Source organism: Canis lupus, chromosome 32 (genome assembly GCF_011100685.1).
Source record: "Canis lupus familiaris isolate Mischka breed German Shepherd chromosome 32, alternate assembly UU_Cfam_GSD_1.0, whole genome shotgun sequence".
In the NCBI taxonomy this organism is placed as follows: Eukaryota; Metazoa; Chordata; class Mammalia; order Carnivora; family Canidae; genus Canis; species Canis lupus.
In genome coordinates this window covers 2360055-2382586 of record NC_049253.1, presented here as the reverse complement: position 1 = coordinate 2382586, position 22532 = coordinate 2360055, and the positions used below count along the sequence as shown (strand labels likewise).

Genomic DNA, 22532 nt, shown 5'->3' with positions numbered 1-22532 from the left:
TAGTTTGAAAAACTACTTCTTGAACTGCAATCTTATATTATTGCTTCATAATGGGCCAAATTCGCTGTTCCTATACCCATAATTTATAATTATGAAATTCTGAAAGCTCGATGAGGGGTTCAATGGCTGTAATGCTTTCAATCAGGAGTGAGGGGTCAATTTTCAGATTGCAGTAGGCTAAAAAGAGTTAGAAGAATGGTAAATAGGTTGTGTGCAAGGCAAGTAGCCAGCCAGTCCACCTACAGCACATCCTTATACCTTTAATGACTAAATGTCATCAGAGGGATAGGTGAAAAGAGATCAGAACTGACATTTGCTTTCTGAACCACGGGGTCCACTGGCAGCTGCAGAATATGGGCAGCTCTCCAAAGTATTAGCTGGGAATTACTTTGGACAGGGGAAAGGGTTTAGTGGCAAAATTACTGAGCTTCCTAAGAAAAAATATCACATAAACATGGCATATTTAAACTGTTCTACACATAACCCAGATTTCAAAGCATACATTCACACGTGTCCTAGAGTTGCAGAAACATACTTTGAACTTAAAGCCTTACTCCATGATCTGAGGAAGGTGATAATCTTAGCAAATAATTATGTATTGCTTATTGTGTGTCTTTACATGTTAACTCATTTAATCCTTACAACTATCCTGTGTGGTAGGTATAATTATTATCCCCCATTTTACAGATGAAGAAACTGAGGCTTGGAAATGCTAAGACACTTATGCAAGTTCACACAACTACTGTATGACAGAGTAGGAATCAGTTCTAGGCCATCTGGTTCCAGAGGCTGTGCTCTTAATCACTGTTCTAAATGATAGTTACTGAGCTACTAGAGAGTTACTAACAGAGCTGATGGTAATAACAATCATCAGAGGTAGAACTGAGTAAATTTCACAGATTGAAGCTGCAGTAAGCTCTGAACTGTATACTCAATTCATTCAGTTTTGAACATGAGCTAACTACAGCCTGACCACAAACAGATAACTCCAAGAAAAAACATAAGTACACATTTTAGAATGTGAAAGTCAGTGGTTGTAAAATTATCATTACATATTACTTTGCAGTTGCTATAACACACATCTTTTTTTCTTAACCACTACAAAATATCACCAAATGTTAGCCACTGGAAGACATGCAATTTTCCTACTGATTTAACACCTTATTTTTTTAAAGATTCTATTTATTTGAGAGAGAGAAAGGGCAAGCACAAGTTGGGGGGTGGTGCGCGGAGACAGAGGGACAGAGACAAGCAGACTCTGCTGAGCAGGGAGCCAGACGTGGGATTGGATCCCAGGACTCTAGGATCATGACCTGAGCTGAAGGCAGGCGCTTAACTGACTGAGCCACCCCACTGCCCCAACACTTTATTTTTAAACTGAAATCATTATTATTTCAGGTGTTAGGTTTGAAACAACTCTTTCTTTCCAGAATAGCAGCCAAAAAGAACACTCTCACTTTAGTTTTAATATCTGCTGCTTATTTTAAATAAGCAGATGATTTAACTACACACATCTATAATATTAATTGAATAGAAATAGAGTACTGTCCTGATTGTCCTGATTGTTGTATCTGAAATAGTATTAAAGGGTACTTCAATTCTTCACATAATGTGCACTTTGCAATTGAAATTAAGGATGTTCTAGATACAGCTTGCATAGTGGTTTTGATTCATGTACTATACACCAAAAGCAGATCCTTAAGGTAGTAATTCACCTTTGTTTTAGCCTTTTGCTAACATTTAGTGCTTTTTAGCATCATTGTCCGTAAAGTTATAGTTTTACATTTACTGACCTCTAAAGGCAGCTGAAAAGAATCTGCTATCTCTAAATAGTATTATTATGGCCAGATGTGTACCTCCTTAAGCACAGCAAGATAGCTCAAAGTTATTGAGAATAAAAATCTTATACCTTATATTTCAGTTACTTATTGAATGCTGAGAGTATACCTTCTTTTAGATTCACAGGAAGCACAGTCTCTGCCCAAAACTATACTGGAACTCACTATTTTAAAACATACATACATACACACACACACAATTAAGATGTAGAACTGCCAAAAGCAGAAAAAATATTAAATCTTCAGTGGTATGAAGCTGTTTAGCCATAGTGGAAATGTCTTCTTTCCTCCAACCCCACAGTAGACACTGAGCTTTAGGCTGGAAAAGAGAGTTACTTGAAAGCTTCCATGATGCCATTTCAAGGCCTTCATTTAAAAGAAGAAGCCACATGGCTTTGTGTCCTTTATCTTTTTAAGGACAGAAGTTGAAAAATTCAGGGCACGTAGGTGGTTCAGTCATGAATCTGGATTGCAGCTCTGACTCTTGATTCTGGCTCAGGTGATGATCTCAGGGTCATGAGATCAAACCCCACATTAGGCTCCATGCTCAGCAGTCTGCTTGAGATTCTTTCTCTCCCTCTCCTCCCTCCACCCCTCCCCTTGCTCACCTTTTCTTTCTCTCTCTAACATAAATAAATAAGTCTTTTTTTTTTAAGTTGAAAAACTCTATCACACAACAGACATTCACAAAAATTACATCTCTATATTCTTTTCCCATTTAGAATCCTTGTGATGACAAACGCCACAGAGACATTTGGTCTAAGGAAAAAACTTGTGATCGCTTACCAAAATTCTTGGTAATAGGACCCCAGAAAACTGGTGAGAGCTTTTTGTTATGATTAATCAAACAGTATAAAACTTCCGATGACTAGAAGTGAGTTCTTGTCACAATGAGTTTTCAAAATTCCTATAAATACTGATGAATAAATAACACATTTTATTCTCTGACATAACCTTTGTTTAGCTTGATAATGTACTTGAATGATTGTCAAGGAATTTTTTAAAGTGAAAAAGATGAAAATAAATGTCACATGGTTTAAATATCTAGTAGTCAATTTGGTACCAAATGTTAATTTTTCCAAAGACCTGAATTGAAAGGTGGTGTTGTTAACATTTCTAAAATCAAGATGAATCACATATTGAGAAAGTGACTAATAGGATTTCATCAAAAATCAAGATAGACACTATAACTATCTATAACTCTTTATAATCAGTCCCTTCCAGAAAAACAGCCTCTTCATGTCATCTTCCTGATATAATTTATTTCTAAACTATTTCTTGCAGAGATGACTGTTTTCTAAAAATCTAAAGGATGTTTGACAAGCAAAATTCCAGACATAAACAAAACTATGTGCTAACAAAGGTATTTATTCACACCCAGGAGAAATCTTTTGCACCTTTTCTTAAATTGGCATGCAATTTTTTCCCCATTAACTTCTCGTTTAAGAATCAGTATAAAAATGAAGCCCAGTGGAAACTTTAAAATGCCAGACATCCATGCTGTATCCTGCATGATAAATTATTGGGGGCTCTTGGATTCTTGCTTCACAGAAAACAGCCATTTCAACCATATGCCTTTCTAAGGGGAATACCTTCCATCTCCTCATTTGTTTAAAATAACTGAGGAAGATTTTATGTAATATACACAAAGAGTTTAGCCTATTCATTTTCTCTTAGTCCCATTTGCCAATATCAATTTGAAAACAATAATAAATATGATAAAAAATTTTTCACATCCTTATTTATTTCATTTGTCCTTATCTATTTAAAGTCAAGAGACAACTAGAAAAACATTTAAACTAAAGTCTCTTCAGCAAATTCCCACTTGTCATTACTGATCACATCTCTCTGAACCTTGGCATATCAAATTCACTTCAGAAAGCCCCGCAGGAAGTGCTTCCTCTTGTTTCGTACTAGATGTGCAGACATTTCAAAATCATGGTTAGATGGTAGAACCATTACTTGCCATCTTAAACTCAGTTGGGTTTCTAAATGTTTAGTTAGAATTGTATATAATAGTTACCTTTGGAAGAAAAGTTTTTCTCTTCTTTTTATAGAAACTAAATTTTTTTCCAGTTCTGTAGTGGTAATTTACATGCAATAAAATTTGCCAATTTAAATGCAAATTTTGATGAACTTTAATTATTGTGCAGTTGTATAACACAACACTGACCCTTCTGTCTCATAAATAAACAAACAAACAAAGACACTTCTATCTCCCCAAGGAGTTTCTCCAGCCACATCCCTTTGCAGTCAATGCCCCAACCCATCCTCAGTCACAGGAAACTACAACTTTTGCTACTATAGTTTTGCCTTTTCTAGAATTTCATATAAATGGAAGCATAGAATGTACAATCTTTCATGTTTGACTTCTTTCACTTAAGATTGGCCCATGTTACTATGTACATCAATATCTTATGAAATTGATTTTTTATTTATTTTTTTTATTTTTTATAAATTTATTTTTTATTGGTGTTCAATTTGCCAACATATAGAATAACACCCAGTGTTCATCCCATCAAGTGCCCCCCTCAGTGCCCGTCACCCAGTCACCCCCACCCCCCGCCCACCTCCCCTTCCACCACTGCTAGTTTGTTTCCCAGAGTTAGGAGCCTCTCATGTTCTGTCTCCCTCCCTGATATTTCCCACTCATTTTTTCTCCTTTCCCCTTTATTTCCTTTCACTATTTTTTATATTCCCCAAATGAATGAAACCATATGTTTGTCCTTCTCCAATTGACTTATTTCACTCAGCTTAATACCCTCCAGCCATTAGAAACGACAAATACCCACCATTTGCTTCGACGTGGATGGAACTGGAGGGTATTATGCTGAAATTGATTTTTTAAATGGAGAAACATCTCATCAGTTCCATAAAAATTAAATAGCTTATTTTTAGTTTTATCAAAAACATTTTTCTGAATAATTTGCACATGTGTATAGTCTCCTGTGTATTCAAATATTTTTAGTGTTGAAACTGACAAAAAATAAAACTGAAACTTTATGGATGGTTATTTGAATATATGTGTCTCTGATTAGATGATTGTTTTATACATATACACACATTATACACATTCAAATACACACATACACACACAGGACAGTTTATTCAAACCCAAGAATATGGTAAGGTAAAGACAGAGTTCAGAAACCACATCTAAAAATTTTTGGCCACTGATAAATTATATTATGCCTTTTACTGACTATGTGAACAATTAGATATCTATTGTTTTTGTTTGTCTTATTGATTCTGGTCATGCTATTAAAAGCAAACAACATGATTTAATACAATTCTTAAAAATAAAATTCAGAAAAGAATGTTTCCAGTTGATCTAAGAAAGGAATTAATCTGTTTTCTTTTTTCACATTATAATGTCATACTTCCTAAAGATTTTTATTCTTTTCAATTTTTTAATGCATTACTGAATTTCATCTCATAAAAGTTGTTATTTTAAAAAAATATATTTGGGTGCCTGGGTGGCTCAGTCCATTAAGGGTCATCTTTCTTTTTTTTTTTTTTTTTTTGAAGATTTCATTTATTTATTCATGAGAGACACATAGAGAGAGAGGCAGAGATATAGGCAAAGGGAGAAGAAGGCTCCATATAGGGAGCCTGATGTGGGACCCAATCCCGAGACTCTGGGATCATGCCCTGAGCTGAAGGCAAACACTCAATTGCTGAGCCACCTAGGCATCCTCACCCTTGATTTCAGCTCAGGTCATTATCTCAGGATTCTGGGATTGAGCTCCACAGTGGGCTCTATGCTGAGTGTAGAGCCTGTTTAAGATTCCCTCTCTCTCCCAAAGCCCCCCTCCCATGCACGTGCAGTACACTCTCTCACTCTCAAATAAATAAATACATAAATACATAAATAAATAAATACCTTATTGAGATATGAAGGTAGTTGGGTATTTTCACACGGGTTATCTCGCTTGACCTTCTGAACCCCTGATAGTTAAGTACGTTACCCCCACTTCACAAGTAAGAAAACTAAGCCTCAGGTTAGATATTTTTGTTCATGATCACACAATTGATAAGAGTTAGAAGTAAAATCCTGATCCTAGAATTTACCTGACTCTAAAGACCATGCTCAAGAAAGTTTTATTCTATGCTGAATTTCAAGTATGGAACATTTTTCCCTCAGTAAGTTTTAGATTTTGTTCTACATTTCTTTTAAGTCATGATTCTCAAAGTATACTGAATCAGAAACTCTGGATTAGGGCTCAGTTCCCTGTTTTAACAAGCCCTCTAAGTTAATCTAAAGCATATTAAGGTGTGAGAACCACTGTTTTTAGGTCACACGGTGAACATTATTTTATATACTGTAGATTACTAGGTTTTACTCCCTATAGTTACCCATGTTTATTGAGAAAATGCTCATTGTTTGGGTAATATTTTAATCTAGGAACACTGCTTCTTTTGATTCACTGTTTTAGACAATTTTGTTATTGACAGTTATTTTAACAACTTTTCTGTTGTGTTGATATGTTAAATTTAAATACAATATTAAATAAGGCTTGTCAGAGCGGTCAGAATTTTCAAAACTCAATACAGATGGCAACATGACATTATTACTAAGCAAAATTAGAATAGTGATTTCTCCAAGTGAGAAAAATATTATAAGGCTGTGTCTGAAGACCATTGTTAGCTATTGACCTGGAATATAATTAACAGGTCCCGCTCCATCAGGTTGTATAATAATGTAAATCACATTAGAGCAGAGAAGTGGAAACTAGAATCTTAGGAATACTGAATACATGGGCCAGAAATATTTTTATATTATGATTTTATAAACACAGTTACATTTACAAGCACCTGATTAAATTTTAGGCAAACTGAATTAAGATTGCCTTACTTTTTCTTGTGTAATCTAAGCTATACTCTTTAGCTTATAATTTAGGCTCTAAAAAACTAATTTTACTGTCTATAACATTGCTCATTTTGAAAAAAAAATCACACCCTTGATCCCTATAGTCACAAATCTACATGGACACGTGTGATATGCCATTCTCTTTCCAAAACTGCAGATTTTATAAGTTATATAACTAAGAAAGGAACTTTTCTAAAAAGCTGATTTTTTACATCACTTTTTATAAATAAGTACATTAAATTTAGGGGCATCTGGGTGGCTCTGTCAGGGGGTGCCTGGATGACTCAGTTAAGCATCTCCCTTTGGCTCAAGTCATGATCTCAGGATCCTGGGATTGAGCCCACATGGGGCTCTCTGCTCAGTGGGGAATCTGCTTCTCCCTCTCCCTCTGATCCTTCTCTCCATTTATGCTCTGTCTCTCTTTCTCTCTCTCAAATAAATATTTTTTTAAAAAGGTACATTCAAAATTAAACTTGTTGAAAGTTTAAATTCTGTCTCAAATTTAATAAACTTTCATAAGCCTCAGGAAGAACTTATAGGAGAACCCAAGTACTGGTTTTGGTGGTATAATATATTAAATAATGGGATGCCTGGGTGGCTCAGCAGTTAAAGCTCCTGCTTTCAGCCCCGGGTGTGATCCTGGCATCCTGGGATCAAGTCCCACATCGGGCTCCCTTCATGGAGCCTGCTTCTCCCTCTGCCTGTGTCTCTGCCTCTTTCTCTCCCTCTCTCTCTTTCTCTCTCTCAAGAATAAATAAAATCTTTAAAAATAATAATAATAATAATTAATAAATAAATAAATAAATCTGTTATTTATATAACACCTTATCGATATCAAAATATCTTCAGGCACAGTATGTCTTTCATCCTCAAAGAAATCCTATGAAATAAGGAAGGCAGTTATTTTCTAAGAAAGCCAAGACAAAGAGAAGCTAAAAGCCTAAGTCACAGAACAAATCAGTGATTGAGATGGAGTCAGACAGTCCCCGCAACGGGCCTCTTTTCCTCACATCAGACTTACTTCCAGTTTTTAGAATTTGCTTCTTTTCAAATGCTATCTATTCAGTTTAGGTCAAGGAGTACTAATATGGATCTGTTTGAGTCATTACAATACTTAGTTTATTAATGACTTTGAAATGCTAGTTAGTAGGAAACTGTGTTTTCATTTCATTAATTTCTAAACCTCTATTGTCTTTTCAGGAACCACTGCTTTGTATTTGTTCCTGGTTATGCATCCTTCCATCTTTAGTAACTCCCCCAGCCCAAAAACCTTTGAGGAGGTACAGTTCTTTAATAGAAATAACTACCACAGGGGGATTGATTGGTAAGATGGGTTATTAGTATAAATCTAAAAGTATATGTACTGTGCACAGTATAAAATTAGTGCTAATATTTATAAATATATAAGTTTGTAGCCACAAATAAAAGTTATCCTCTATGCCTTGGAAATGGATCGAATAAAATGAAGCACAGAAATTATTCATAAGAAATTTTTCTCAGTTTAAGGGACTTATCACCTCACGAGGCCCACATGTAATTTCAATTTGCATGAATTATCTTTGACAATAATTACAGACATAAAGTCAGAGAAATACCAAAACATCCAGGAATTTCATTCCTCTCTACTTTTAAGAAAATACTTCCATAGCTTTTTCTTCTTGTGTTCTTTGCATTAAGGTGATGCTACAGTCCACATAATAATTTTCCATTTTGCTTTGGTGTAAAGGTAAATAAGTAAATAGAACTAGAAACGTGTATATATTTCATGAATAATGAGAACTATAAACAAAGCTATTAGCAATATACAAAATTTAATTTTTGGTCTTTGAATTGAAATTATAACTATATCAACCATCTAAGGAAAAGAGTTAAATTAAAATCAAAAGTTAAAATGTCAATATATACAAAATACAGTAACAGTAGGAATAGATGTTGCAAAGGAACATGTTAATCATAAAATATATCTGTATATTTTACTGTTAAAGTATAAATTCTAGGCAGAAAGTGATATAAAAGTGAAATTATTAAAATAATTCTAAAGCACATACGTAAATATTTTGCAGTTATTTTAGCATAAAGAGTTGTTGTATATTAACTTCTGTTGTCACATTGCATGATCTTAATTTTACAAGTATCAAACCCCTCAAGAGTTGCTTGTATATGGCCCAGATGGAAAGAAAAGAAATGAATATAATTCGAGCAGCCTCTAAGATTTACATATATTCTAACTGTAATATACATCACTTCCAATTAGTACAGGGCTTGATATTGATTAATTGTGTGGTGCTAAATAACAACTGTGAGAATCAAGAAAGCACCAACTACTTCAGCTGCTATTTGACCAGTGACTCAAATATATATGCCTGTATACAGTAGAATAAAACTAGGTTAACATCAGGACTAAAGGGAGTGATTAAAAACTGTTTTAAAAGTGGAGAGGAATGTAATACTTGGACTTCCTAGGACTTAAGAATATTTGTAAGAATAATCAAAAAAAGTTGTTCATAAGTCAGTAATGTACATAGGCACTATAACAGGAATGAAAAGTCCCTTAAGAAGTTTACAAAGAGATGACAAGTAGAAAGCTAAAGAGCAACTAAAGATTTTAATTATAACTCACTAAAGACACCTCAATTGCAAACACTTTTTATTGACAAATTATATGTTTATAAGAGACACAAATAACAAATAGTAACTGCAAATGTCAACCTATTATCAATAGCTATAGTTTTGTTCTCAAGGACACCAGATGTATCTACAGTCCTCAGGCTGGCCCTGTCTCTCTGTGAAGCACCTTAGCAGTCCCTCTGGGACCAAAGAGCCATAGAGTTGAAGATGACATGTTTCAGTACACCAAGGTGGTTTACAGAATTAACCCAGGCACAGTTAGTTAATCTAGATCCATGGATTTGTGGAAAATCAAGGCTGCCTTGACTGACAGGCAGCCAAAACACAAGCTGAGGCATGAGCAAAGTAGGGCAAATGAAAATGAAAAACCACTTTTGATAAAAACAGCCAAGATTTGCAATCAGGAGATCAAGAGAAATGTTTGATTTATGCATACAGTTAAGTGTTATATTTTATGGTTTGGTATTATTTTTTATAATTACATGGGGATGAAGTGGAGGGTTGGACTAGTACCTGGAGAGCCATAAAATCATGTTAGCACTTAGAATTTCTAAACATCTTAATCTGGCTTTGAGTAAAAATCACTAAGAAATACTCATGGGCAACCTAAGTAAAAAAATAAATGTGTAGTATGTTTCAGTTAAAATGCTGAGGTACTACAAAAGTAGCAAAGCTTAAATGAGGCAGGCATTCACTTTTAACCCCCAAATTGTTTTGTTTTATTTTAATTTAAATTTTGTTAGTTAGCATACAGTGAGTACAATATTGGTTTCTAGAGTAGAATTCAGTGATTCATCACTTACGTACAACATCCAGTGCTCATCATAACAAGTGCCCTCCTTAATACCCATCATCCATCTAGGTAGGTCATCCCCCACCCACTTCCCTCCTTCAACCCTCAGGTTGTTCTCTAAAGTTAAGAGTCAGTTATGGCTTGTTTTTCTATTTCTTTTTTTCTTTTCCCCCTTTCCATATGTTCATCTGGTTTCTTAAATTCACATATGAGTGAAATCATGGTATTTGTCTTTCTCTGACTTATTTCACTTAGCCTAATATACTTTAGCTCCATTCACCTCATTGCAAATGACTATATATACACCCACACACACACACACATATATATAAATTGCAAATGACAATATATATCTGTAGATCTATAGATATAGATATCTATACATATAAATCTATAGATATATATAAAATAGTATGCCATACCTTCTTTATCCATTCATCAGTCAGTGGACATTTGGGCTCTCCATAATTTGGCTATTGTTGATAATGCTGCTATAAACATTGGGGTACATGTTCCCCTTCAAATCAGTATTTTTTTGTATCCTTTGGGTAAATACCTAGTAGTACAATTGCTGGATTGTAGGGTAGTTCTATTTTTAACTTTTTGAGAAACCTCCCAACTGTTCTCCAGAGTGTCTCCACCAGTTTGCATTCCCAACAGTGCCAGAAGTTAACCCTCAAATTGTTAAACCACTCTAGTTCACCCACCAATTCTTATGATAATTTTAATTCATATTCTCCAAGTATATACCTATTTCTACCTGAAAATATGAAGCTGAATTCTTATCTACCTGCTTATTCATCAAACATTTTTCAAGCGCCTCTAACTGCCAGCCACTATACTAGAAAAATATGGGCATAAAGGCAAAGAAGAACTAGACCTTGCTTTTTTCATGAGCCTCTGGCACCAGGCAAAATCAGCACGGTATAGGTCCAAGATCTAGAACTACTTGAGGAAGTTTTTAAGGTCTAAACTATTCCAGGTATAAAGAGGACTTCTGGGAATGTGGAACCATTTTTAGAAACTAAAAGTTATCAGAATTCAGTACCTTCTGCCCTTCTTTTGTGGCTGTTGGAGCCTTTCTCAGAATAAACGAGGCCAAGACCAGTTAGACCAAACAAGATACCACTAGACATCTGGGATAATGTTAGCATCCCTGGAACTACGGTGAGCATCTAAATTAAGAAATACCTTAAAAATTTGGCACTTTCCATAAACAGAATATACACCAGAACAGATAGCAGATCAAACTTTCCAGAAATTTTTATATCTGTTTCCTCCTAAAAGGATGTCAGAATGACATATTACCAAGGCAAATTCCAGAAAACATAAAAGGATTTCTCTATTATCCTGAGTTTTAAGACATTACTTTGTTTTACCAGCCAACTTTGCAATACATTAACAACTGGAATCCTACCAGGATGACTAAAAGAAAACAACATACTGCATAAAGAAGTCATCACTTAAATATTAATGATTCTCTTGTTCAATAATTATTGAACTACCATGTTATGGTAGCCCAAAGTTATGGTGGCTTATAAATTGAAGAGGGTGGGAGTGGAGGATGAAGAAGTCATTATGAATGTGAGAAACCCTAGAAGTTAAATTTACATGTACTCTCTAAAAGGACTCATTTGTCCTTTAAAATTTTTCCCTTAATGCCTCAGAAATATATATTGTCACATACTGAATTAGTTTATATTTGACAGCTTTTGTACAGATGGGACATTATAAAAAATCTATTAAGTCCTACATTTCTGTGCTTAAGGCTTCAGGTATTCCTGTGTTCACTCTGCTGGTGAATTACATTCTCATCCCACTTAAAGATATAGGACATGACCTTGGCAAATTTGATAGGATTTTATATTTGGAAATATGTACATACCTTTTAAACTTTTATGAATATTCTAAAGACTATAAATGGCTCTAAATGGAAAAAAAAAGTTAAGCAAATAGGCAATATTTACACCAAATGTGTCCTGCCCTTTAGCATTTTATAGTTGAATGCAACTGCAGAATTACACATTAGTGGGAAGGAAATTATTTTACTTGTGATAAAGTAAAAAAATTTTTGTCTAAGTCCTTTTAAAATATATTTGAACTGAACATATCATCTGTTTTTATCAAAAGTTCCTTCTGACTGAGCACTCATATTTTCCTCTTTAAAATATTTCTGCATTTAGATACATTTTATAGAGTTAGGTTGATTATTGTTCCAATTCAATCATTCTGTGTCTATATTTTTGCTATTTCCCATACCATTCTTCCTGATAGTAAGCAAAACAAAAAGAAAATGTATTTAGAGAAGCATTCTCAAAATACATTATTAATGTCCTGTATACTTTGCCCTTGCTAACTATATAGAACAGATGCCTTATAGAAAAAGGCTTTACTTTAGGAAACAAGTGAATTTGTGGGATACCTTTGACATCTACAGTCATCAGAGTATGAGTATAAACCAGTCTTATTTTGAGAAACATTCCTTTTCTAGGTATATGGATTTCTTCCCAGTCCCATCTAATGTCACCACTGACTTTCTGTTTGAAAAGAGTGCCAATTACTTCCACTCAGAGGAAGCTCCTAAAAGAGCAGCTTCTCTGGTCCCCAAAGCCAAGATCATCACCATCCTCATCGACCCCTCAGATCGAGCATATTCCTGGTATCAGGTAAGAAAAATACAGACAGAATCTAACAGGTAAGAAAGGGAGTATGAAGAATGGAGGATGGTTTGCAGCAAAAGCAACCACCTCAGGTCTCAATAAAACAGAATATTTGCTAGTTTTACATCCGAATAAAGGTGGATAGAGTTTTATTTCTGGAAAAACTAACTTTCTCCTTCATTTTTTATTAATTTTGGATTAATTTATTAAAATATATTAATAATATGAAAATATAACAAAATAGTATGTACTTGTATGTATGTCTGTGCTTCTACACATCTATATTTTGAAAAAATAGACTGAAAAATAGACTAAGGATCCTTTTTCCTTGGAAACTATAAAGTTGAGATAAATGTGAAATGCTATATTCAAAAACCCCTTAACTGTTATTAGGCTAGCATTGCTTCTAAAAAGATACATAATAATTAAGATAGCAAAAAGTAGTGATAAAGAGAGAATTTTTAAAGTAGCAAGAGAGAAGAAAACAGTTGCATAGAGGGGAAACACCATAAATCAATCAGCTGATTTTTCAGCAGAAACCTTGCAGGCCAGGGACACCTGGGTGGCTGAGTGGTTGAGTGTCTGCCTTCAGCTCAGGGCATGATCCTGAAATCCGGGATCGAGTCCCACATTGGGCTCCTTGCAGGGAACCTGCTTCTCCCTCTGCCTGTGTCTCTGCCTCTCTCTCATGAGTAAATAAAACCGTTTTTAAAAAAAAAGAAAAAGAAACTTTGCAGGCCAGAAGAGACTAGCATGATACATTCAAAGTACTGAAAGGAAAAAACTTACAACCAAGAATGCTCTACCCAGCAAGGTTATCATTCAGAATGGAATAGAAGGAGGGATAGTTTCCCAGACAAACAGAAGTTAAAGGAGTTCATCACCATTAAATCAGCCTTACAAGAAATATTAAAGGGAATTCTTTGAATAGAAATAAAAGGCCACAATCAAGAACAAGAAAACTATAAAATGAAAAAAACTGATAGGTAAATGCAAACAGATAATAAAAGTAGTAGGTTAATCACTCATAAAACCAGTATAGAGGTTAAACACAAAAGCAGTAAAGTCAATTATACCTACAAAAATTAGTCAAGGTATTCACAAAATAAAGGAATGTAGAGTCTTATATCATATGCATAAAACATGATGGGGGAAATAAAAATTTAATGTTTTTAAGATGGGCTCAAACCTAAGTGACCATCAACTTAACACAGACTGCTATCCACATAAGATGTTACATATGAACATAATGATAACCACAAATCAAAAACTCTATTTTTGCATATGACAGATATGCAAAAAATAGATAAAGGAATCCAAGTATAACAGGAAAGAAAGCCATCAAACCACAAAGGAAGACAGCAAGAGAAGAAAGGAACAGAGAAGAACTATAAAAATGCAAAACGAGTAACAAAATGTCAATAAGTACATAACTATCAATAATTACTTTAAATGTAAATGGACCAAATGCTCTAATCAAAAGACATTGGGTGGCTGGATGGATAAAAAAGCAAGACCTGGCTACATGCTGCCTGCCAAATGATTCACTTCAGACCTAAAGACACATACAGATTGAAAGTAAAGGGATAGAAAAGGATTTAACATGCAAAAAGAAAGCCAGGGTAGGAATGCTTCTTATATCAGACAAAATAGACTTAAAAAGAAAAGATAGTATCAAGAGACAAAGAAGGATACCACATAATGACAAAGGTAATAACCAAAAACAAAACCACAAATTCCTTATCTGAAACTTTGCACCAGGGTTGGAAATAACACTGCATAAAGTGCATGCACATAGCTCTGATCTTCCAGACAAAGGTAGTATGTTCCACTCCCACAGATAGGATTTCAAAACAATAATTCATGACAATCTAGGATATAAAAGAATAAAGTTTCTCAGCACCAGGCCCTTTTGTTATTTAACAAAAGTAGTTTTTCCAGATTCAAAAAGGAAGAACAGATTGTCAGGAAAGGTTTTATGCCTGGGACAGAGTGGGAAAAGGTCATAATAAAGCAGATGGGATCTTAGATAGGCATATTGATAATAATCTGCCTAACAGGAAGTGAGACATCCTGGAAAACTGAAATCCACAACTCTACACTAAGCATTGATGCCAAATTCCTACAGCCATCTTTTAAATCATAGTATACAGCAAATTGCAAATTGACTGATTAGATTTTGTGCCTTTTACCTTTTCCACTAGGTATCTGGAGAAAAGAGGAATAAGCCTTAATTGACTCAAAGAGAAAAGAAAATTGGAACTTGGCAACTGCTTAGCCCCTGAAAAAACTGAGAATTTACCATAAAAGCAGGTTTCAAGGCTGTAAGCTAACAAAATGTCCTAAATATTACAAATAAATCACTTTATAGTGGCAAAATGCAGGCTTTAACAAAATCTAGTGGTGGTTGTAGTATAGTAATTTGAAACTCAATTGCAGCAAATTTGCTATTCAACTAGATGTGATAAACATCCACAAACCTACCACTAAGCCTGAATATTTATTGGTCAATTTAGGGAAAAGGTGATTTCCTCAAACCCATGGGCCTCAGCCTGAGCCATTATGAAATACTTTCCTATTTGGATTGCTGCTTTCTGCACTTCTGTACAATAAATGATTCTGATTCATCACAAAGGAAGGTTACCATTAGGTAAAATAATCTTGGCTTTTGGATGCTAGGTAGTGTATGATAAAAGCTGTGGATTTGAGATAATGTACATGTCAGAGTTTTCAGTAGTTTCTCCATTTAAAGTAGACAGTTGGGCTTTTCTAATCTAAAACTGCATTACTAGATAGAGAGCGAAACTGTGGCAGAACTAGCAGAGTGTTTGTGTATTATGGATTTTCAATGGATGTAAACATGGTTTGCTTATGGGCTGCAAAGGGGGCATTAATGCAACTTTCAAAAGTTTGCTTCCTGGATAAACATATACACTAAGGAAAAAACTCAGTAAAGTTGGGTTAAGGAAGTCTATCAATAAGAATTCAGCCTCTCCCAAATAAGCTCTCAAAAAAGATACCTTCATCAGTGTCATAACTTTAAATCTTGATGCTCCAAGCAAACATTTTCATCCTTTATTAATTGAAAAACAAATAACTCTCCAGCAGAGAGTTGCTCCTTCCTTTAGCTTCAAGACTTGTCACAGAGATTGGTTTTTAATTATTCATGCCTATGGTTCAAGCTAGTTTAATTATCCACCTTTTCGTCATAGCATCAGCGATCTCATGAAGACCCCGCAGCTCTGAAGTTTAGCTTCTATGAAGTGATCTCAGCTGGGCCCCGTGCACCCTCCGAGCTCAGAGCCTTGCAGAAGAGATGTTTGGTCCCAGGGTGGTATGCCAGTCACATCGAGAGATGGCTTGTTTATTTCCCTCCCTTTCAGGTATTGAGCAATAAGAATTTACATCATGTTACAATCTCATTAAGTTGATGACTTTGCCTCTAGGATAGAGGAAATTTTTACTCATTAAAACATTACTAGCTTTTACTCTGTAGTTGTAAATAAGACTACGGCAAAGAATACTAGTTAGGCAGAGGTAAGCAAACTGTTTTTCTTTCTAAAAGTATCTCAGAATAATTCTCCCTGCTGTATTTTCTAGTGCATGTCCGTCCTGATTGTAAAAAACCTCAAAAGCTTCATATCCCGGATTCTTATTCTGCCAATAAAGCTTGAGAATCTCTTAAACAAGACAAATACTGTTTTTGCTTAATTGTCATTATTTCCCTTTGAATGAAACATCTTGCAGAATTTTCCATAATCCCTATGTTTTTCTTGCTTTCCTTGCTTCTCTCTTTTGCCAGGCACCAACCTAGATTACAAACTCAGCACCTACATTGGATTGCATGAAGCAATCCAGTCACATCAGATGTGTCGCATGCCTGTGTGTCTAGAACTATGCTGTCCAGCATGATAGCTGTTGCCACATCTGGCTATTTAAATTTGTGTTAAAATTACATAAAATTAAAAATTCAGTTTCTAATCACATTAGCACATTTTAAATGCTCAATAGGTACCTGTTAGACACAACTATAGAACATGCCCATAGTCACAATATATTCTAGTGAACAATGCTGGTCTAAGCTAAACAAATATTGGGCATGCGAGGTATGAGCAAAAAGGAAGAACAGATTGTGGTTTCTTTGTGATCTTCCATCATGGTCTGCCTGGCGTTTTGTCTTTCTGGGCCACCCACCTTCCTCCCTAGAGTAACAAGCAAATTTTTCCCCTCAGTTGATGGAAGAACTTCTTTCCACATTCAGCTTCTCTGGGAGTCTCATCTTTTTTTCCAAATGAATTATCTAACTATTTCTAAAATAGTGCTCCTCTGAATGGACTCATGGAGAATGACATGTCCTCTGCTTCATTATACCTGGGCTTATTCCAGCTTTTCTTCTTTTTACAGTTCTCCTTCCCAGCTTGAATGATTGGAACCATTGTTTGCTTGGTTTCTATTTGTGATTTTGTAGTCACATTTCTTAAGCAATTTGGATCTCTTCAAATGGCTTTTTGTTTTCATAGTATTTTCAGGACTTCTCAGATTACAAAACAGGAGTGCATTTAATTAGTGTGATTTATTTCTTATTCCAAGTCATTAATAAGAATGGCCTAGTTAAGTCCAACAACAATGTATGCAAATCCCCTCAGAATGTCTCTCATTGAATAAATTCAAGAGTGTAGGAATTGTTTGTTATAGTGTTACACATCTTTTTGCAATGTGCATTGTCTTTTTTCCTCCCTTTGGTAATTTAGCTGCTAATTATCGATGGGCAACAGCTAAGGATGGATCCTGCTACAGTGATGGATGAAGTACAGAAATTTCTAGGAGTCTCTCCTCATTATAATTACTCAGAAGCTTTAACGTAAGTTTATATTCTTATTAACTTATTAAAGTTTCAGGAGAGAATTGGTTTTGAAAAAACTGTAGTTTAGTGATGCAAGTATTGTGTTAGCTGTTCCTTACATAGTGATTATTTTCTGATTTGTTTGACATGAATTACTTGAAAACTATCTTTTCAGCAGTGTGGCAAATAAATGTCCTAAATCCTCTGTTGATCACTAACTATCAGAAGGAAAGAAGGGAAGCAAAATAACTGTAAATCTTAAAACTAACAATAGCCACAGAAGAGGCTACTTAGTCAATAAGTGCTGAGTCTATTTAGCAGACAATGGTGGAAACTCGTGAAAGCATGAAGAAGTGACTAGATGGTTCAGGAACTCTCTCCTCTGTCTTGTGTGCAATTTGCAAAAACAGTGTCATGCAGCAAGAAAGTCAACCAATAGGTGACTGAATAGGCAGAGAGACATGTGTTTTTTTTTTGTTTTTGTTTTTTTTTTTGAGAGATGTGCTCTTAAACATACTTCCATTTTTTGCTTCTATGTTTTTACCCACTGTGGATCTGAGGAGGTGTCTTCTTCAGTGGCCACAAAAATTATAGCTCTGGTTTGGCTTTCTTTTGCTGTTTTCTTTCTGATCTTAGGTAACTGACTATATCTGGACAAGACTAGGATAAGGCAAGAGAAGCATTAGGATTTAAGGAAACACTCACTCTCAGTTCCATGCAAATGCCTAAGAGTGAGTACCTCCTGCAATTTTGCACCCGGATACGTCTCTTACCTTAATCCTGACTCTGGACTCCTTTTAGCATTTTATATAAGACCTCCTCTTACTTTGTCCAGTGTAATCGTCAGTAATCAAATTTATGAAAGTTGTGTTTGTTTCTGTTTCACATGTCTAGAGCAACTGAAAGATAGTGAGTTGGATGAGCTATGGATTGGACCCCCACTATAACACTTTTTTTTTTTAATTTGAGGGTCATAGGCTGAGCCTTAAAGAAACTGAAAATGACTGTTATGGAATTCTTCCTTTGTATTTCTCAATATAAAACTCACTTCTATAGATCAACTGATTTTCTCTTTTCATCATATGCTTTACACCTTATAGCAAGTTATAAGTTATGAGAGGTAGGATTCCTTTACCTTTCAGCATCCTTTACAATAAAGATTGGCAGACAGGATCCCTGGGTGGCTCAGCGGTTTGGCATCTGCCTTCAGCCCAGGGTATGATCCTGGGGTCCCGGGATCAAGTCCCATGTTGGGCTCCTTGCATGGGGCCTGCTTCTCCCTCTGCCTGTCTCTCTCTCTGTCTCTCTCTCTCTCTCTCTCTCTTTCCCTCTATCTCTCTGTCATGAATAAATGAACAAAATCTTTAAAATAAAAAGATTGGCAGAAAAACATCCAATATTGCTTATGTCTTGCGCAAATCATATGCAGAGACCTATGTAAGAAAGACATTTTGGTGTGGGGGACAAAGGAACTCAAGTTTTGAGCTTCCTTCCCAAGAGCCATTTACTTTGTTGTTACTATTAACCTTCTGACCTCTGTGTTTTTATACTATGAGTACTATTAGAGCTTTGTAGAGCTTAGTTCAAGTACTAACACAGACTTTACTCGCCTTAGGTATTTAACTTTAAGCTTGACCTTAAAGAAACCTGAATGATTTTAGTTTGCAGTTAGAAATTCAAGTCCACTTTCTGCTTTATATCTTTTTTAAGTATCTCTTAGAAAAGAAAGCTTTTATTTTCTAAACAGTTTTCTATTTCAAGTTAGTTTATCTTTGGGTCTTTTTTGTAGAGCATATAGCAAAGCATTGTATTTCAGAAAAAAGAAGTGAAGTATTCTATAAAGACATAATCTCTTTTTTTATGGAATGGTCCTTGACCTGCATGCTGTGTTATTTCTCCTCTTTGCATCCAGCTCAGCAGCAAGCTTTTTATTCACCTCCACTGCCAAGAAAAGGGAGTGTAAACTAAAGAGAAGTAATATCAAAGCAACGTACTATACACAAAGAACTGTGGATCACTTTGCACCTGGGATGTATCTGGCTAAAATTGCCCGTTATATGATTCTCTAACTTGGTATGGGGCTCAGTGGGTGAAGTAGCAAGATAAGATATGCGTAGTCTCTGAAACCACAGCTTCTCGCCCTGCAGGGCTGCCCAGGCTCTCACCCTGCTGATAGAGATAATGTACAGCCATTCAGTTTCTTTTTGTATCTTCTTGTCAATCATCAGTTGGCCTTACACACATCAGCAGTGTACCTGTTGTAGAATATTTGGAATTTCAGGTCGTTGTCTCAGGTCTGAATTGTTGTAAATCCTCCTTCACCAAGCCCTTTGCAGTTCTGGAATCCTACCCCTATAGTTAGTTACTCTTGTTAAAGGAACTGTACTGATAAGATTTTCTGTGGTGCTTTAGACACATTGAGATGAGCAGGGGCCACACAAAATGTATGTTCTCAGGAATGTAATTTATTGTTTCATATATTTTCTGCTAGTGATAGTGAGGACCATCTCTTTGGTACTTAAAAAAATTTTAAAATCCTCTAAGAATGTACTGAGCTGTGAACAGATAGGAATTCTCAACTAACCACATAAATCCAGTTTTTGCACACAGAATAAATGAATGAAACTAGGTCTACACAAAGATTTTACCATACAGTCTTGGCATGAAAAAGTACTCCAATTTAAGCACTCTATAAACTGATTATCTTCAATATAAAAGCAGTTCCAATTTCAAAACTATCTTCAAGAAAAATGGCAATAAATTTCCACTGGCAAGAGGGTTATTTATCCCTTTCCCAATTGCTAAACAAAATATTTGAGACTTCCAAATTTCATGCAGTCATTGGTTGTCTTAAATGACTTAGTACTGTCATCATGAATTTTCAATGACATTGAATATTTTAAAAATCTGATTTTCTTGGTCAGAATGGATAGGATTTAAATAAGTAGTATAAGTTTTAAACAATATAAATGCAAGCCTCTCACTCAATTAAGGAAATTAGTATTTTACAATTCTTGTTCAACATAACCTTCATGCCTACATTGTAAATAGGATTGATATACACGCACGTTATTTTAGCTTTCCTGTTACATGTTACACAGTGTTTTAGAGCTGACTGATCATTTGAGAGAAAGCAGTAAAATAATGTTTAGCATGGAATTGTATCAACTAAAATGAAAAATGTAAACTTTTTATTTTTCCATGAACATATGCACTCACAATTATACTTAGCCATCAATGACCCTGACAAGAGGTTTCACACTTAGAAATACTGGTTAAATACCTGAACCTGACATATTTCTTTCTCAGTCAGTTAACTTGTTTGTCAACACAAATGAAACTGGATTTCGTTCAATGAATTTCTAATACTAATTTCCTGTGAACATTTCAATAAATGGACAATGAGAATTTGAAGGCCAGGAGCTGAATAAAGATCATGGGTTTGTTTTGTTCTGTTCTGTGGATGAGGCTTGACTAAGTCATAAAAAAATTGAAGCTGTTTCAAAATTCAAGGACTTCAATTGCTTCTCATCCCACTTCTTCCCCTGGCAACCAAATTTACATTGCCCAGTCTTTCCCATCCCATTGTAAATGAGTTTGAGTAAAAATGTGCCACATTAAAACCTTTTTTAGTAGCAAAAAATAAAAGTAGTCATAGTAGCTAAAATCTGTTGGTCCCCTGGACCACTCATGAAAGAGCACCTAGCAATGGTAAGTGGTGAAAAAGAAGATAGTGAGTCCCAATTTCTTCTGATGAATTTGTTTTTTAAAGTGACTATAACATTTGAAAGTCAATATGCATGTATATGTTCTACATTTATATGCTTACATATATTGCTTCATATCAATACTATATATGATAGATACTATTAGCTCCATTTTTCAGCTAAAAAAAATGGGGCACAAAAAAGTGAAGCCAAAAGTCACTCAGCAAATAAACTGAGGAGTCAGGACTGAAACTCAATCAGTCCGCTGGAGCCTGCACTGCCAATCTATTAAGCCCTTCAAGTTGGCACAAGATGTTAGAACTAGAGAAAAACAATATTGTAAATTATTACTAATGAATAGTATACCAGTAGAAAGTACTTTTTAAAAAAGACTGAAAAAAATAAAAAAAATAAAAAATAAAAAAGACTGAAACCTTAAAAACAAGCTTTTTAAGTTGTCTCAGTCTGTATTATAAAAAGAATCAATCTTCAGACACGCTATCACTTTGCATAATAAATGTACAATCATAGTGATATGCAAATGAAAATCACACTGAAATACCACTAGAATGGCTATAATCCAAAAGACAATACCAAATGTTAGCAAAAATGTGGAGAAACTGGAGCCCTCATATATTGCCGATGATAATGAATAATATATGGCTACTTTGGAAAAGCAGCTTTGCAGTCTCCTAAAAATTAAACAGAAGCTCACAAATAACTTCACTCCTAGGAATCTACTCCAAGAGAACTGAAAACCTATGTCTATCAAAAACTTGTTCACAGAAACATTATTAATAATAGCCCCAAAATGGAACTAATCCAAATGTCCATTGCCTGGTAAATGGATTAACAAATTTTGGCATATCCACCCCCCCCCCCCAAATGGGGAAAATGTCCAGAAAAGACAAATTAGAAACTGAAGCAGATCAGTACTAGCCTGGGGCTGGAGGTAACAGCAGAGATTGCTTCCAGTTGGCTCTAAGGAACTTTTTGGGATTATGGAAATGTTCTAATACTGGATTGTGGTGATAGTTATAGAACTATATAAACTAGCTGCAAATCACTTAATTGTACACTTAAGATGGGTGATATGATAAATTATACCTCAAAAAAGCTGTTACAAATAAAATGGGTATCAGCAAAATGGTTCATTATTTTTTTAAAGACTTTATTTTTATTTATTCATGAGA

General features: G+C 35.0%; 1 protein-coding gene and 1 long non-coding RNA gene across 22 annotated transcripts in view; one reads left to right on the top strand and one right to left on the bottom strand.

The window, feature by feature from the left end:
• The window catches only part of LOC102152366, a 146381-nt gene that overhangs the window by 92821 nt on the left and 31028 nt on the right, over window positions 1-22532 (bottom strand). The window lies entirely within an intron of this gene.
• The window catches only part of NDST3 (N-deacetylase and N-sulfotransferase 3), a 171526-nt gene that overhangs the window by 136539 nt on the left and 12455 nt on the right, over window positions 1-22532 (top strand). For all 3 annotated transcript variants that reach the window (XM_038581775.1, XM_038581773.1, XM_038581774.1), the window contains 5 exons: window positions 2561-2657; window positions 7909-8032; window positions 12621-12795; window positions 16002-16172; window positions 17541-17650. In XM_038581775.1, the coding sequence (XP_038437703.1) occupies window positions 2561-2657; window positions 7909-8032; window positions 12621-12795; window positions 16002-16172; window positions 17541-17650 (677 nt within the window). The remainder of the gene's footprint in view (window positions 1-2560; window positions 2658-7908; window positions 8033-12620; window positions 12796-16001; window positions 16173-17540; window positions 17651-22532) is intronic.